At 36.6% G+C, this 17,460-nt stretch overlaps 1 protein-coding gene across 4 annotated transcripts in view; it reads left to right on the top strand.

Moving 5' to 3' along the window:
* The window catches only part of RALGAPA2 (Ral GTPase activating protein catalytic subunit alpha 2), a 158,284-nt gene that overhangs the window by 30,056 nt on the left and 110,768 nt on the right, over positions 1 to 17,460 (top strand). For all 4 annotated transcript variants that reach the window (XM_060774081.2, XM_060774080.2, XM_060774083.2 and 1 more), the window contains 8 exons: positions 1,495 to 1,610; positions 2,202 to 2,340; positions 3,217 to 3,413; positions 4,168 to 4,392; positions 6,201 to 6,374; positions 9,397 to 9,534; positions 10,691 to 10,839; positions 17,160 to 17,271. In XM_060774081.2, coding sequence (XP_060630064.2) covers positions 1,495 to 1,610; positions 2,202 to 2,340; positions 3,217 to 3,413; positions 4,168 to 4,392; positions 6,201 to 6,374; positions 9,397 to 9,534; positions 10,691 to 10,839; positions 17,160 to 17,271 — 1,250 coding nt within the window. The remainder of the gene's footprint in view (positions 1 to 1,494; positions 1,611 to 2,201; positions 2,341 to 3,216; positions 3,414 to 4,167; positions 4,393 to 6,200; positions 6,375 to 9,396; positions 9,535 to 10,690; positions 10,840 to 17,159; positions 17,272 to 17,460) is intronic.

Below are 17,460 nucleotides of genomic sequence, written 5' to 3'. Positions count from 1 at the left end.
CCTCTAGTAAGACAACTACAACTTATGCATGCTTATATTGTCATCCATTTTCCCCAGATCATACCGTGTCAATGTCATCTACCTCAAAACAGCAAGAATCATACCCCATTGCCTCAAAATAACACATTGAAATTATATTATTTTTATTTATTTAAAAGTTTTCTATACCGATCTTCTCACCTACAAGAGGGACTCAGATCCGTTTCACAACATGTGTTCATATACAAAAATACAAACCACACAATGCATCATCATTACACAATTAAAAACATATTACAATACAACATTGTCATCATCACACTTACATAGCCACGTCATCAAAACATTCCTGGTCATAATTCACAGTTATTCATTCTCCTTCCATGTGGACCAAGGTTGATTCAGTTATCAAAGGCCGCATTCCATAGCCAAGTCTTTGTTAGCTTCCTGAACATCAGGAGGGAGGGAGCAGTTCTAATCTCCTGTGGGAGGGAGTTCCAAAGCCGGGGAGCCACCATCGAGAAGGCCCTGTCTCTCGTCCCCACCAACCGCGATTGTGACAGTGGTGGGATCGAGAGCAGCCCCCCCCCCCGGAAGATCTTAAAGACCTCGATGGTTCATAGGGAGAATCCGTTCGGACAGGTAAACAGGGTCAGAGTCGTTTAGGGCTTTGTAGGTCAAAACCAGCACTTTGAATTGTGCTCGGAAGCTAATCGGCAGCCAGTGGAGCTGGCGTAACAGAGGGGTTGTATGCTCCCTGTACCCAGCACCCGTTAGAAATCTGGCTGCCGAGCGTTGGACTAGCTGCAGCTTCCGGGCAGTCTTCAGAGGCAGCCCCACGTAGAGAGCGTTGCAGTAATCTAAACGGGATGTAACCAAAGCGTGGATCACCGTGGCCAAGTCAGACTTCCCAAGGTACGGGCGCAGCTGGCGCACAAGTTTTAATTGTGCGAAAGCTCCCCTGACCACCGCTGAAACCTGGAGCTCTAGGCTCAGCGATGAATCAAGGAGAACTCCCAGACTGCGAACCTTCTGTCACTTTCTGTTGTCAAACTGCAGCCAGAATGGCGCACCTGCCTTCTAAAGCTCGCGGGCAGCTGCTGCAGCCCATCAGTATCCAGAGCATGCCCATTCTTAATTTAGGCCCAGTTAATGAAGCATCTATCATGGGCCTTTGTGATCCTCTAGGGTAGGGTTCCAAAACTGACACATACACACAGTGGATGCTTAAGGACCAATATGTGTAAAAGGGAATCTCTTATATGGCAAAACTGAGCTTTGCTTTTGGGATTTAAAAAGAAATCAAGTCATAGATAGTACAGAATCCATGGATATGGAGGGCCGATTATACAGTGTATATACGACCTTTAGGCAAAATAGTATGAGATGTTTCTTTGTGAACTCCAGCAATCATAATATTTGTTTCAGTGTTAAGTACAGAGTGCACTTTTTGACAAATTACACAGCTATTAAGCTTTAAATCTTTGAAAAATGTGTCTTTGTTTTCTATTTTAGCAAAGATTTTTCCAGAGGAAATAACACCACTTTTACCACATGCCTCTGGTGAAAAGACTACCGAGGACCCAACTTGCTCCTTCCTTCAACTACTGTTAAAATATATGGTCATCCAAGTGAGTAAACATGCCATAAATCTACTTCATCAACATAATTTAACTTGAATTTGGGCAACTATGGAGGGTTTGATAGACCTCTTTCTGCCATTGGAACATTCCTGAGGTACACAGAATGCAAAATATGCTTCGGAAGGGAGGATGGAAGGAAGGAAGGTTGCAGTGGAAACATGCAGCTTTTTTAAAAAGTGAAAAAGTGAAAAATCTCTATTGTTTTGGGCCTCAAAACAACCTTAGAAAGACTACATTTGGTTCTAGGCCTGCACTTGGTTCACCCTTAATTTTACTTATTCATTCATATTCTCACTACAAGTATCTCTAAAGTTAGACCTTGCTATTGGCTGTAATAGTGGCCAGATAGCTGCATATCCCCCCACTGCTACTCTAGAAGTGCATCAGGAAAGGAGTGTTTCCTGATATATATATGTATTTATGTGCTGGGGATGGGGAGAAATGTTTTTTAACATGCCTTTTTGAGGTCTAAGTATGTATTAGAAAAGAAAGTTGTTTAGTTGTAAATAAATATGAAAACTCATTTAATTTTTTTTTAATCCATGTATGAATATGAAACCCTTTTTACCTCTGGCACAGGCTGCAAGCTTGGAATGGAAGAATAAAGAGAATCATGATACTGGGTTTAAGTTCCTTTTTGCCTTGTTCAGAAAATATTATCTTCCTCATTTATTTCCTAGTTTTACAAAACTAACAAATCTCTACAAACCTGTGCTTGGTAAGTAAATACAGTATTTTAGATCCTTTCAAAACTTTTGTAGAACAATACTTCAATGAGTGCCGAGAGAGACTTCATTGTCAAATATATACCTGTTTATACAAATGCAAATATATATTTTTCAGTTTAGTGAACCATAACCTATTTAGCTCTAGTTTAATACTGCATTTTGAATATTTTAACTCTAACCCAGAGAAACATGAAAATGACAGAAAAGTGTGTCTCCAGATATCTTGGTTAGCCAGGGACTCATGAAATGTGATCTTATAGATCATATAATCTGTATGATGGTTTGTAAAGTTAATACGTTTAGAGTCAGTAAATACATAAAAATTGCCTGATATTTTTCAAGTCATATGCTTAGGTTCAGAATTTGTCTTAAAACCTTATTTTATATATATTTACTTGAAAACAAATTCTATTTTATCAGCAAAATTTATTTCCAAGTAAGCATGCCTGTTTTGAATATTTATGTCTTAATAAGCATTGTTTTAGCAATGGTATACTAAAAGCTCAATTTCTCATTTAAAGCTAACATAAATTACGAAAATTAGTTTTGCTCATCCTTTGCATAATTAAAATGTTCAATTTGAACAAGGAAATGTTAAAGATATTATTTGGACTGAGAATCAATTGTATGTGCAAATTATGCTTTTTAAATTCCTATTTAGATTGCTCCGGTAGTGTATAGAGAATCACTTTGAAAGTTTCAAACATCTTTTTAAAAAATGTTTGTCTTGGAAATACAATAATCATTTATATTTTTGTGTATTCAGCAGTTTTTATTGTTTCTGCTAAATAGGAAGATTTCACCATGAACTTGTGTTCCTAAGGTCAGGGTTTGAAAAAATACATTTCCTGTTTTCTTTTTTACAGACATCCCTGGTCTGCGACCTAAACCGTCATATGTTAGTGCAACTTGTAATAATGAAAACGTTTATAGTACAAAAATACCATACATGACTGCTCGTGTTGTTTTTATTAAATGGATTGTAAACTTTTTTCTGGAAAAAAAGTATTTTATACCAACACAGAATTCTAAAAATGGAGATGTTTTGCCCAGAATCATTCAAGTATGTTGCTGATTTTATGATATTATTTCTGATGAAGTTTTAAATCAATGTTTTACTTTTTAAAGCCACATTATTTAAACTCTGGCATGAATGTTGTTGCTAAGCCCTATCTTAGTCTCAGCTAAAGTAGGTCTACTGAACGAACATATAAATGATGAGGTCCACATTGTGTGAATCCCACTGATTTAATAAGCCTACTATAAGTGAGACTTGGGTTTAGGCTTTTCTTTTTCGTAGTTATTTTTTTACATAGATGCAGCTGCTTTCACTCATTAAAATGTTACACACTTTGAGACTTAACTGTTATCTATAGTTAAATAAGGAAAGTTTATTTACTAATTGAGTGACATCCTTGTGACAACTAGCAGTTATTTACACATATTTAGCGAAAATTAGTTGAAACAAATCAAAGCTACTAAAACTTACACTTGCCCATATAGATTTTGAAGGCTTGTGTTCTCAAATACATTATCAGAAAGACCCAGAGTAATTTTTTCCCCAAACTTTTAAGCATAAGAAGCATGTGAGATGGGCATTATAAAAATATGGCATTTTGAAATTTTATTGGATGGAATTATGAGTTGTTCTGTTGCAGGACTTACTAATTCAGCTCTGCATATGTTGTTGGGCTGCATTTGTTTCATGGTGGTGTTCATTGCTAGTAACAGTAAGCCTCACTCAAATTTCTTCTGCTTAGCATGTTTCTAAAATATAATTTATATTCTCTCCCTCCCCCCACCTTCTTTTACTCCAGACGGTGGGTGGCGTAGTGCAAGATAAAAATCCTGAGCCAGAGAACAGTGTTCCACCAGATCAAGAGAAAAGCCATTCAAACAATAACACTCTCTCTGAGCGGAGGCTCAGTGATTCTAGCTTTTGCAGCATTGAGGAGCAACACCGGGCAGTGTATGAGATGGTGCAGCAGATCTTTCTGTCCACACGAGGTTATGTAAATTTTGTCAATGAAGTATTTCGGCAGGTTAGTGTGTGCAAACATCTGTACATGTACAGTAGCTGTTTGTATTAGGTATAGGTAGTATGTTTGGGTTATAGATTTCTCTATATAGATTTCTGGTTTGCATCTGTATCACTTGGAGGTCTTGGAGAAATGCCATTTCCTAAACTCCATCCAAAGTATATTGCAGGAGGAAATAAATCCGTACAGTCTGCTCTTGGGTCTTGAAGCTATGTGGGAAGGAATTTAAATCTCAAATTATTTTGGGGAGGTTATTCATGTAGTTTGGAAAAGAAAAACAAGGAAGCTGAGAAACAACTTTGGAAACTGGATTATAAATCTTGTTCATTTCAATAGTTCTTCCTTCTAAGCAATCTGCTTAGGCTTGTGCTACAAATATTTTAATGTGTGATTAAGCTTTAAAACTAAATTATAGAGTTTTTTTGGTCTGGAATTCTCAGTGGAAGATAAAACTGGTGGATAAACATATATATTTTGGGGGGGGGGGGACTCAATGTAAGGGCTATGGAGGTATATAAAATAAAAACAAGGACCTCAAATATGGTGCCTCTGGATCTTTCCCCCCACCCCCATTAGATTTTCAGATATGGAAAATTTCAGGACTTAAATATTCTAGATGCTCCTCCATGTATTTTGGATTTCAGCACCCAGAAATCCCAACCAGTTTAACAGCTGTTAGGAATTGTGGGAGCTGAAGTCTAAAACACCTGGAAGAGCACAGTTTGAGAAATTGTTCTAGGTGTAACATAGTAATGTCACTTTTTAATATACATATCTTGATGTTATTTGCACAATCATAAGAAGCAGTAAAGATACACATGATTTCCATTTGTGATTCCTGTCTTCTCAAGAAATATATATACATGTTCTTCTCCTTAGCAAATCTGTGAACCTTTGCTGTTGCCTAGAATATCTCTCAAAGTAGTATATGTGAACCTCTATTGCAGTCGAAGGATTGAAAAGTCATGCCAGTCGTACTTGTTGCAGTATTCTGGATTGATTGGTTGACTTAAGCTTACACCTCTTCTGTTTACATGAAGGAAGTGCCTCTGTATTCAGTAAATTTTACCCCAGAGGAAATGTGGTTTGAGATTCCATTCTAATTGGCATCAATTCTGCTCTGCATTTTTCTGCATTTTTCTATTTAGCTTTGAGAAATCGAGAAGATTGATTTTGAGATTTAATACATAAAGTAACCCGTGCATTTTGAGACTGTGGATCTTTTGATCTTAGTTCAGTGTCTTACAACCGTCCCCCCCCCCCCCCCCCCGCCAATTCTCTGGAATTGAGGACCCATTTACACTGTTATATAAAATTTGGATTATTTGCTTTAAACTGGATTATGCAACAGTGTAGACTCATATAATCCAGTTCAAAGCAGATAATCTCAATTATCTGAAATGTAGATCCAGCGTACCTTAAGAAACTTTGCACCAGAATTCCCACTATTGTTGCTGTTGATTAGAAATGATGTGGATTCCAGACCAACTCATCTGAAGGACACTAGGTTGAACAACTCAAGACCTTGACAAAAACTTGATCAATATAATTTTCTTTCCAGTTTTGTTTTTCTTAATTTTGGAATGGTTTTATTACAGAATGTTCATGTTATGCCATAACTCCTTTTAAAATAAAAAATGCATGTTGGCTGGAAATATTGATCTGTGGTAGTCCTGTGGGCTTCTCCTTTCATAGCCCTCTTTTGCATAGTATGGCTTCTTCCTTGATTGAATGGGCTGATAAATTATCCCTAAATACAGATCAATAAAATTTCAGTTACTTGTCAGTAAAATGCATTGTTCACATTTTAGGCTTTTTTACTGCCTTCATCAGAGATATCTTCATCTGAAAAGGTAGTGAACGTATACAGGAAGTGGATACTGCAAGAGAAGCCTATGTTCATGGAAGAACCGGATCCGAAGGAAGTTGTTCAAGATGATGATGGCATCACAGATAATTCAACAACCGAGTCAGACGGCAAACATGTATGTTGCTATTCTTCACTAAAAAGTTTGGGTAGTTTATAATGTATAATAAAATGAAGATAATAAATTATTGTGATTGATAAGACTGAACATATTAAGATTAATACAAAACTACAGAATATAGTTCTTTTGATTTGCTTTTAACTATCGCTGGTCATGCATCTATTCTTCTCTTAGGCCCCTTTTACACTGCCATATAAAATCCAGATTATCTGCTTTGAACTGGATTATATGGCAGTGCAGAAGAGGCCTTAGTCAGTCCAGTGCTTATCTGTTAAATTTTAGAATAAGCAGTGATATTTTCACTTTTAGACTTAATGACTTAACAGAATACTGTAAATTAAATGCAACAAGACAAAATACATAGCAAATAAAATACTATAAGTGACAGAAGTACACTTACGCTCAACTTCATACATTGACTAAATATTCAATAATTCTTAACAGGAGATTCAGTACTTTTGGAAGCGTATGTTCTTAAAGTTTCAATTTTAATTTTCTATGAAGCATTGAAAAGTATTTGTTTCATTCAAAATAGGTACCTATTGCCCTTTCTCAAGATATATTACAGAGCATTACAAAAAAGAATCAAAATACACCAACTAACTCAAAAGTCATAATAAGAAAAAAAATGTTAGCAGACAAAGTCCTAAAAAGATACAATGTACAAAAAATCATTTTTCTTCAGATTCTCAGTTTGATCAAGCAGAGACTTTTGTCAATGGAGTGATGGAGAAAGTTAACTCCTAGCCCTCCCCTTTAGTTTTTAAGCCCCCTCCCCATTTGTTCTGCTGTTTTGGAAGACCCTTTGGAACAACATGGAGCATGCTGCATGTATACAACCTATCTGAATGAAAATAATCATAATAATAATAGTAATAATAATAAACTTTATTTATATCCCACCACCATCTCCCCAAGGAGACTCGATCCTCCAGTTGGGGGAGAAAAGAAGGCATTGTTGGAAATCTAGTCCCCCTCCAGTCTCAGCCAATAAAGGAGTCATACAAGCAGGACAAGCAGGGGAGACCTCTTCTACCTGTGGACCCCTCAGCTCTTTGAGCCTCAAACTCCCAGAAGCCCTTGCTACCTTGTAGTTAGGAATTCTGGATGTTGGAGGCCCAAACTGCTGGAGGGCCGCAGGTTAAAGAGGCCTGATGTAGGGCATGTGTATCTATCAATACTTGGATGATATCCTTTTAAAGTCTCATACACTCCTAGTAGCTCAACAAGTTCTAGTGACAACCCTGTCAGTTCTTCAAGACTACAGCTTTATTATAACCAGCAATAAAAATGACCCAATTATCCAGCGAGAATAGGAAAAAAAATCAGAAAGGAGGCCCTTTTAGACATAAAAAGAGATCGACAGACCTCCTGATAAATCTAGAGGACCTGTTGAGTCACCTGTCATCTTGGGTATGATTTCACTCTTGTCCATAGCAATGGTGTAGAATCAGCACTCTATAGTAGTGGTGTATACAGTCTGAGGGAATGGAGTTTGGACATGATGGTCTTTCTTCAAACAAAAGTACACTCAGGAATTCCAGATACTTCTTTGGTTCCCATTCCCTCAGAATAGAGGCCCAGAGTACCCTCCAGGTGAACTGGCAAAACAATTCCTTCCTTTCAACTCCCCTAATCTCGATGTCACTCAGGAAGATCAGACAGGAAAAGGCAACAATAGTTCTCATTATTCCACATTGGCTTTGCTGATCTTGATTTTTTTGCATCTGTTAACCTTAGTTACCTGGGAATTTCTTTTGTTTTTGGGCCTGTCCAACGTTCTCAATCAGCATCTCATTTTCCACTTTCCTTTTATTTGACTTGGAAAGGAATTGAGGAGAAGCTATGGATTCAATAAGAAATACTCTTCCATACATGAACCCTTACTCATCTGGGTGGTTGGATGGCTTCTTCCCCTTGGCCAGAATGAGCATTCACAGTAAATTCCCCAATCTACCGTTCTGCTAAATGGAGCCTTTTCTGCATCTAAAAGCTGTTTATCAACATAGGACATCTTTGGATGCTCTCTATATTTCTAAGTTTGTGTTTGCATTGTTTATTTGATGATATTCCTCAGTTCATTTCCACTTGATTATAAATGATCTAATCCATGATCTGTTTATGTGTGCTATTAATTTAATAGAGTGTTAAATTATTTAATACAACAATTGAAATTTCCCATTTTCTTCTGCAGTAACATTATTTATTTATTTATTTATTTATTTATTACTTGCACTTATTAACCGCCGCTCTCAGCCCTAGGGCGACTCGCGGCGGTGTACAAAAACATAGAAAAGACAGTTTACAGTAGGTCAAGACAGCAACAACATTCTACTACTACATAACAACTACTTATACTAAAAATCCGCTTCGTCTTATCAAGGGGTCATAATCAGTCTCATAGTCATAGTCCATTCCGGTCATCATTTCCAATAACATAGCACTCAATTGAAGGCCATCTCGAAAAGCCATGTTTTCAGGCCCTTACGAAAGGCCATGAGGGAGGGCGCCTGTCTAACTTCAGCAGGGAGGGAGTTCCACAGCCGGGGGGCCACCACCGAGAAGGCCCGCTCCCTCGTCCCCGCCAGGCGTGCCTGTGAGGCAGGCGGGACCGAGAGAAGGGCCTCCCCAGATGATCTCAAGGTCCTCGTGGGCTCGTAGGCCGAGATGCGGTCTGCAAGGTATTTTGGGCCGGAACATTCCAATGTTCATGGTTGTGATATGCATAAATTCATGCCGAGGAACATATATTTGGGCTTCTTTGGGCTCTCTTAAGCACAGGTGAAGTATTTGTTTGACAAGGGAATAAATCAGAACTCAACTTCTAATTTGTCTCCTTGTTTAAATAAAGACCTCTCCTGGGCCTAAAACAGCCAGTGATTCCAAAATAAAGTAAAATTGTCCCCCACATCCTTTAGCAGATGTGAAGGGTGTCCAGATTTTTATAAAATTGGGGGAGGGGGACGAATAAACAACAAAACTGTCCTGTATTATGTATTGACTAATGTATCTTTTAAAGCTTTCATCTGGCCACTCAGGACATAAACGATCCTCCAGTTGGGGGAGAACCTACTCCTTCTCTAGTGCTGTTAACAGAGGATGTATATTAGAAGATGAAAACAAGAACATTAAAGCTGGTCTTCAAGCTGCCCTACAGGTAAGGTATATGAGAAAAGCAGGAGATTAGATATTAAGTATGCAGCCCCTTGTTTTCTGTAGAATACAAAGAAAATACAAGCCTTGCCAGATACAGAAAAAGAGTAGAATGTACACAGCAACTAGTTACAAGTGTTATTTTTCTGCAGTGTTCTAGTCCTATGAGTAAGCTTTGGGTGAGGTGATGGAAACTGCACAAGGGCAATATCTGTGCACCTTAATAGCATTTTCTTTTGCTAGGGATGCCCTGATAGCGATCTTCAACAGGTTTCATAATGCCAGATATTCTCAGTCCTGCAGAGAGTCATTAGACAATATATTACACTGAATGGTATCTTTTCTAAGTGTATCCCTTCAGGACTTGTTTGCATTGCAAAAAACCAAAACTGTACTTACTGCAAATGAACCACTAGCTATCCCCGATATGTACATCAGTTACCAAGGTGTATTGCAGGATTGGTTGATTTGGTTTGATTTTTGTTTGTTTGTTTTTGTTTTTGCTTTAAATCAAGTCAGAAGACACTATGAAGTTTTTTTTTTTTTTGAAACTCTGGAGTTTCTTGGGACTTTGAGGAAGTCTGGACAGTGGGATCAGGTTTGATTCAGACTAATCCACTATCCAGATGGAACACTGGTGAGATCACTCCCACTCTTGCTGGTCATTCAGTCATCCCTTTCTGACACCAACAGAAGTGCCTAGGTGGCTAGGAAAGGGTAGCAATATGAAAAAGGTGAGGTGTAGACCTCCATCTCCGGGAGATCAGGGGTATTCCAGGACTATCTAAACAACAGCTCTGGATTTGGCACAATCACACTGGATCCAGGGCTGCTCAAGGGCCTATTTACACCACACTAAACTTTCTGATGTACATAAGCACACAGTCTTCTACTGCTTTATAGAGTCATGCACTGCACAAGGCTAAAAAAAGATGTAATAGGAAGTCCCATTGCTACTTGATCAAAATGTTTTAGGACTATGGTATGTATGGCTTTTTACATAAATGAATTGCAAAAGCAATGCCCTATTGTCAAAAGGTGATTTTGTATATTCATCTAAATGTTTAAATAGGAAATAGTAACATACTAGAAAATAAAATAAATCTTAATATAATGTGTTGATTACTGTTGTGTTTTTCTCTTTTTTCAAAAATATTAAGGTATTCTTAACAAACGCTGCTAATGTATTTTTATTGGAACCATGTACTGAGATACCTGCACTTCTGAAGGAGCAAATTGGTGCATGCAGAGCAGTTTTGAGTATATTCAGGCGCATGATCATGGAACTTCCAATGAATAAAAAAACCTGGTATGTTTTAGTAACTACCCTAAGTTTAAGTTTGGTTAATCTAATCATGTAACATATTTGAAAATGGTTCTGATACATTCAAGGTATATTTAAGTTAAAATGACTGATACTTTCAGAAAGATACACATTTTAAAAATATGGATGTGAATTTTATAAAATGGTGGGATTAAAATAGGCTTAACAACCAACATTTTGTAGTGTTATTTTTGTGCCATAAGCAGAAATGTATTGCATCAAAAATAAATTCAGTTGAAATAATGAGTATTTATTTGCATGATCTGAAATTAATGCACATATAGAGTTTTTTGTATCTCCTTATGAAAAAAGACATGTTGTTCACTGGCATTTCAGGATTTATAAATCGCATGCTCCCTGATCACAACAGAGAAAATCATTCCCTTTTGTTAGATATTTCCCTTTTATTATATACCTCTGCTTAGCTGGAATTCACCTAACCAACGAGAATACATTTTGAATTCTGAAACAATAAGATGGGAATTCTGAAACAATATAACTTGGCACCTTGCACAAATATCTGAAATTAAATGTAAAACATGGGAAACGGGGCAAGAGATTTCTTTTCAGGGGAGGGGGAACAAAATATGAATATCTTGTTTATAATTGTTCTGTTTTTTAGACTGATGTGTGTGTATATGCAAGGTGAAATTGTTTATTTCTTTTCATGACTAAGGCAAGTGTAAAGGAGTAAATAAAAAGTTTTGTGATTTATCAGTTTGTTAACTTTAGGGATTGTAATGTAAATATTTATATTCTCTCCAAGTGATCTTTATTTTCTTTCTTTCTTTTTCAAGTGATAACAAAATAATGAAAAAACTACAATTGATTGCAAGATTTTTTTTCTTACAAAACTACTCAGAGCAAAAATGACCATGCTATAAGCATAGAAACAAACATGTTATTGTTGCTTGTTCAGTCGCTTCTGACTCTTCTTAACCTCATGGACCAGCCCACACCAGAGCTCCCTGTCAGCCGTCGCTACCCCATCTCCTTCAAGGTCAAGCCAGTCACTTCAAGGATACCATCCATCTATCTTGCCCTTTGTCAGCCCCTCTTCCCTTTTCCTTCCATTTTCCCTAGCATCTTTATTTTCTCTAGTCTTTCCTGTATTCTCATTATGTGGCCAAAGTACTTCATCTTTGCCTCTAATATCCTTCTCTCCAGTGAGAAGCCGGGCATTATTTCCTGGAGTATGGACTAGTTTGATCTTCTTGCGGTCCAAGGTACTTTCAGAATTTTCCTCCAACACTACGGTTCAAAAGCGCTATCTTCCTTTGCTCAGCTTTCCTTATGGTCCAGCTCACAGATCCATAGGTTACTACAGAAAATACCATTGCTTTCACTATGTGGACCTTCGTTGACAGTGTGATGTCTCTACTTTGAATTATTTTATCAAGATTGGCCATTGCTCTCCTCCCACAAAGTAAACATTTTCTGATTTCCTGGCTGCAGTCTGCATCTGCAGTAATCTTTGCGCCTAGAAATACAAAGTCTGTCACTGCCTCCATGTTTTCTCCCTCTAAACAAACATAATGCAATGTAAAACTAGCCCATTTTGCAATACAATCCTTCATTTTAATAGAAACACATACTTTTTAGCAATTAGTTGTTCCTTTACTGTATAATTGTAATTCAAACTTTTGTAAATCTTTCAAACAATTGAGAACAAAGACTGCTGCTTTGTTTTCATTATATCGTCTCATTGGTTCTCCAGACTATCTTCATATCTTATGTGTTTTTCTCTATCTGTTGTTTCTTTTCTATAAAAAAAAACCTTCTCTTACTGAGATGCATAAACACAGTCTATAATTTTATTTATTTATTTGCTTTCCCCCCTCTATCCAGCCCTGATTGCTTGGGTTTTTAAACTGGTTTTTGCATTTCAGTGCTGTGCATCATTGCTGCCATTTTGTTTGAACTGTTTTCAAAACTCTACATTGCCTTTTTACCTTGCCTCCTGGATTTATTACCAGCTATTGAAAACATAAGCTAAGAACCATGAACCATAAAATTTCAGTAATGCAAAACCTTGCTGTTTAAATTTGCTTGGTTTTTTTTCTGTGACAATTGGTGATAATTCAGTGGTAATAAAAACACTCTGAAACAAGCCCAGGAACAGCTAGATACTTTAGCTGCCATGGCATAATGCTATAGAATCATGGAAGTTGTAGTTTTACAACTACAAATCCTGCATTGAACCATGGCAGTTAAAGTGTGTCGAACTACATTAATTCTACAGTGTAGATGCACCCTTAAAATTATTATTATTATTATTATTATTATTATTATTATTATTATTATCTGCATTTCTATACTGCTTTTCTCACCTCTGGGGGACTCAAAGCGCTTTACAACATAATAAATGGCAAAATTCAATGCCTCACATATGTATAAAAATATATCACACATCTAAATCAATAACATATTTAGGTACAGATTGAGTACATAATGGGGAGGGTAAAAAACGTCCTAGGCCTTCTTGGTGGGTGGTAAATGTGATATGAGGTCCTTGGGGAAGGTGAGGTGAGGTGGGGGGGAAGAGAGTTTTATCTAATGATGGCAGTAGGTTACTAATCAGTTTGGTAAAAGTCCAGAGAAAGATAGGTTTTATCAGTTGTGGTGTCGTAAGTGAATTATGGAGGAGCCCACTGCCCGAGTCAGTTCCAGTAAACTGAGGATGGTTTATGGGCAGGCCAAAGCCAAAAGCTCATTGCTTGCAATTTCTACTGCTAACAGTTACTTGGGTTTGGCTGTAGAAGATTAGTCTCTGTCTGAGCTATTGGAAATCTCTGGCAATGATATAGTTGCCTATCAGGAAAGAATATCATTGGAGTAAAATGAGGCAGATATGGCTATGCTTGAGAAATTGTTTATTATTGAGAACAAAAGAACACATTGAACAACAACCATATCCCGTAGACTCTGGTACTCTGCTTTTAACTACTCAGACTGTTGCTTCAGTCTGTGAAAAAAATGGTAAACAACTTGAGCTTCTTAACACTACTTCAATGCTTTTCTACAGAAACATGTGGCTTTGAAAGAGAGCTCAGTTCAGTCTAATAACACAGTATCCAAAAAAGAGGAAAATAGGTGAGCAAAAACACCAGAAATAATTCTAGCTGGCAAAAGAATAGTGCAACAGGATCTTACAAGCAAAGTAGCATATTGCCTATAACAGAATAAACAATGATAAATGAAGGTCATATAGAGTCATCAGATGTTCTCTTAGCCAACTTCTGTATATATTCCCTCACAGTATTCATATGCTTGCTGTAGAGAAACTTCCCAGTGTATATGCATGTAAGAGAATTGTGGTAATATTTGAACAGGTTGCAGTCCCTATTATATTAATGAAGTGGGGTTTTTAAAAATCCAAGGTTCATATAATACCAATGTGGGTTTTTCAAGTTTAGCTCTCCCCCCATGAATTATTCACAAGTATAATAGTGGGGTGCCTACAGAGGAAATAAATGCTTTCTTCCAAGGCCATACTGCCATCTAGTGCTGCCAAAAAAAAAAAAAAAAACCCAACCCTTTAAGCATTGCAACAGAGAAGCAATTAATGGGCCAAAGTTAAATGCGCCATTGAATCTAATGCACACCTCAATTTTCAAAACCCTGAAACCAAATAAAGTATTTGCTGCTAAATATCATGTGCAGCAGCAAAAAGTGTCCTCTTTGTCATTTGGCCCTTACAGTTGTCATCTGCTTAGAGTCCCTTCTTTAAAAACGAAAATGTAAGAGCACCAAAGCTTCCGGCAATGGGGGAAAAAAAACTTTGGGGTGCATTTATGATGTAGAATGAATCTACTTTAGGTAGCCTGTCTCCATTGTATGGAGTCATGAGAGCTGTTGTTTTACAAGGTCTTGAGTCTTCTCTTCCAAAGAATGCTGATGCCTCACCAAACTACAAATCCCAGGATGTCCCTCAAATAGGAGCTCCAGGTGCTTCTCCTTTAGCTTTTTCTCAGCACTAAGATTACCATATGATGTGAATCTAATACACACTAATTTGACAAGGTAATTTAGCCAAAAGAGGTGAGCATTAGATTCAAGTAAATAGGATATACTAAAACAAAAGTAATGGTGTATAGAAAAAGACATTTTCGTTTTCAGCGGCCTACAGATGATTATCAAATTGAATAATGCTAGAAATTTAAGTCCCCAGGTATTGATTTTACAGAAACCTCCTGGAAGCCCCATGTCGAAGCTACTAGAACAGTAGCTTTGAGATCTGTTCGATTTTCCAATATTGTAGGGAGCCACCTGGTTTTCCAGCCCTGAAAATACTCCAGGGCAAAATCATTATCTAGATTCTGTATGATTCCTACTGTCAAGGAATGGGATGTCCCTTAGATAGCCAAATGGAAGGCTCTTCAGAATACATTTCTCAAGAAAATACTTCCACCTGGTACCCCTTTAGCTCTTAATTCAGGGCAGAGGTCAGTTCTTCTATTAAATCTCGCATCTATTTTATTTAACTTTATTTAAAAACTGAAGAATTTTAAAAGGTTCCTTTGTTATGGTTTGGAATGCAAGATATCAAAAATTGCTTCAATCATGTCCTACTCTATTTTTTTAAAAGAAAATCTATCTTGAGTTCACAAGAGAGGCTTTGTGAATACAGACACACACAAACACACACACACTTCAAGAAAAAAGATGAAATAGAACACACCAGTGGTATGTATAACTACCAGAACATGCATCTCTACTTTACAATACTTATTTGTTTGTTTACCTTATTTATATCCCACCTTTCTCTACCCCAAGGGGAACTCAAGGCGGCTTATATTTGGATCCTCCGCAATGCCTTAAAAACATACAATGTTAACTTAAAATAATTGAATTAAATTAATACATAGTAAACATGATTAAAATACAGTCCAATGCTAATGCACACTGTACATATCTTATTTGTAGTGCAAAAAACACTTAAAAACAATACAATAATTAAAATGAAGAACAATTTTAACAAATATAAACTCGTTAGTATTTCAATAGGAAATGTCAGCCTGCTTTTGGCTGATGAGATAGGGTTGTTGTTATTGTTGTTGTTGTGTACTTTCAAGTCGTTTCAGACTTAGGGTGACCCTGAGCAAGGACCAGGTAAATTACCTTGGAGGGCCGTATCCGGCCCCTGGGCCTTAGTTTGAGGACCCCTGTGGTATGGAGTTTCTAAATTTGATCATCACAGGGCTCACATTCCCAAAACCTTGGCAAACCTATACAGCTTGACTTTGCCTTCAAACCATTACAATCAATGGCATATATTCTCATATTCTTTTGGCCCTTTTTTCTAGAAATTGAGGATTTGTCGCATTATTTGTTCCACTGACCCAAGAACTAAATTCTGGACATGTTTCAGAAAACATTTTCTATCTCCTATCTCATATTGTCTGATATGGTAACTGATGGGTTTCTCTTTTCACCCTGGCAGCAATGAACATTCAGACAAGATTTATTGCTGATATTGTATTTGATTGTTCTGGGATGCTCTTATCTCATCTTTTGTAATCTAATTGTTGTTTATATTTAATAGGTTTTAATTGTATTTTTTAAAATATGTATGCTCTGTATGCCATTTACTTTATGAAAATGTTTATATTGCATTTATTTATGCGAATGGCTTATGGTCTAAATGTAAATAAGCTACTAAAATAAGGCATATCTTACGTAGTGATTATTAAAATCTACATTCAATTAGATTTGTCAAATCTGTGGCATCTGAACTTCCGATCATTCTTTCCAGTTTCAGTAATCTTTTTATTTCTTAGCATCATCCATTCTTTTAACCACGAAACAACAGTTGGCAAAATCAGTAAGGCCAAATCTTCTCATCACTTTACATCTTGTAATATTTTGAATTTCATTCTAGGCTTTTTTCTTGCTAAATAAATTTAGATATATCTTTTCTGCCATTGTTTAAATGGCAAATTCTTTGTCAAAACCGGTATTAACTGGAATAAAAACAACATCCTAGGTAACACAATCGTTTTTATCGCTGAATATTCTTCCTAATAAGGACAAGATTAGATTTTAACATTTTTGCATAACCCTCTTAATTTTTTCTTATGTCTTCAGAGAATTAATTTGACATAAAAACAATTCATATTTTTCAGTGTGATACCTAAATATTTTGCATTTTCCTTAATTCCATTTCCAGTTTTTTCAGTTCTGTTTTCTATATAATATGTATGCTTTTAGACATTTTATATTTTTATATGAAATATAAAAAATACTACATTTTAACTTAATATCTGATTTATTTCTAAAGATGTCTTTGTCCAACTTTGTCCTAGGGAACAAATGCTTCAAATTCTTCTCAGGATAACAGAAGCTGTTATGAGCAAATCAAAAGATAACCAAATGCAAGACACATTCGCTCAAAGTTTAGCAGGTGTACTATTCCGGGTATGTCTCATTCTTTGTAGAGAACATAAAACAGGAGTTGATAGAATACTAAAATATGTATTCCTTGGTGCCTTTGGCAGTATGAGAGTGCTTTCCTTCTGTAAAAGTTCTCGTGTTTGTAAACAACATATGCTGCTGCTTATTTTTGCTGTTTCCTTATGACTAGAATGTGGATTTCTGAATTTACCT

This window comes from Anolis sagrei, chromosome 4 (genome assembly GCF_037176765.1).
Source record: "Anolis sagrei isolate rAnoSag1 chromosome 4, rAnoSag1.mat, whole genome shotgun sequence".
Lineage (NCBI taxonomy): Eukaryota > Metazoa > Chordata > Lepidosauria > Squamata > Dactyloidae > Anolis > Anolis sagrei.
The sequence above is the reverse complement of the archived record's forward strand: the minus strand, read 5'-3'. Positions and strand labels throughout refer to the sequence as shown.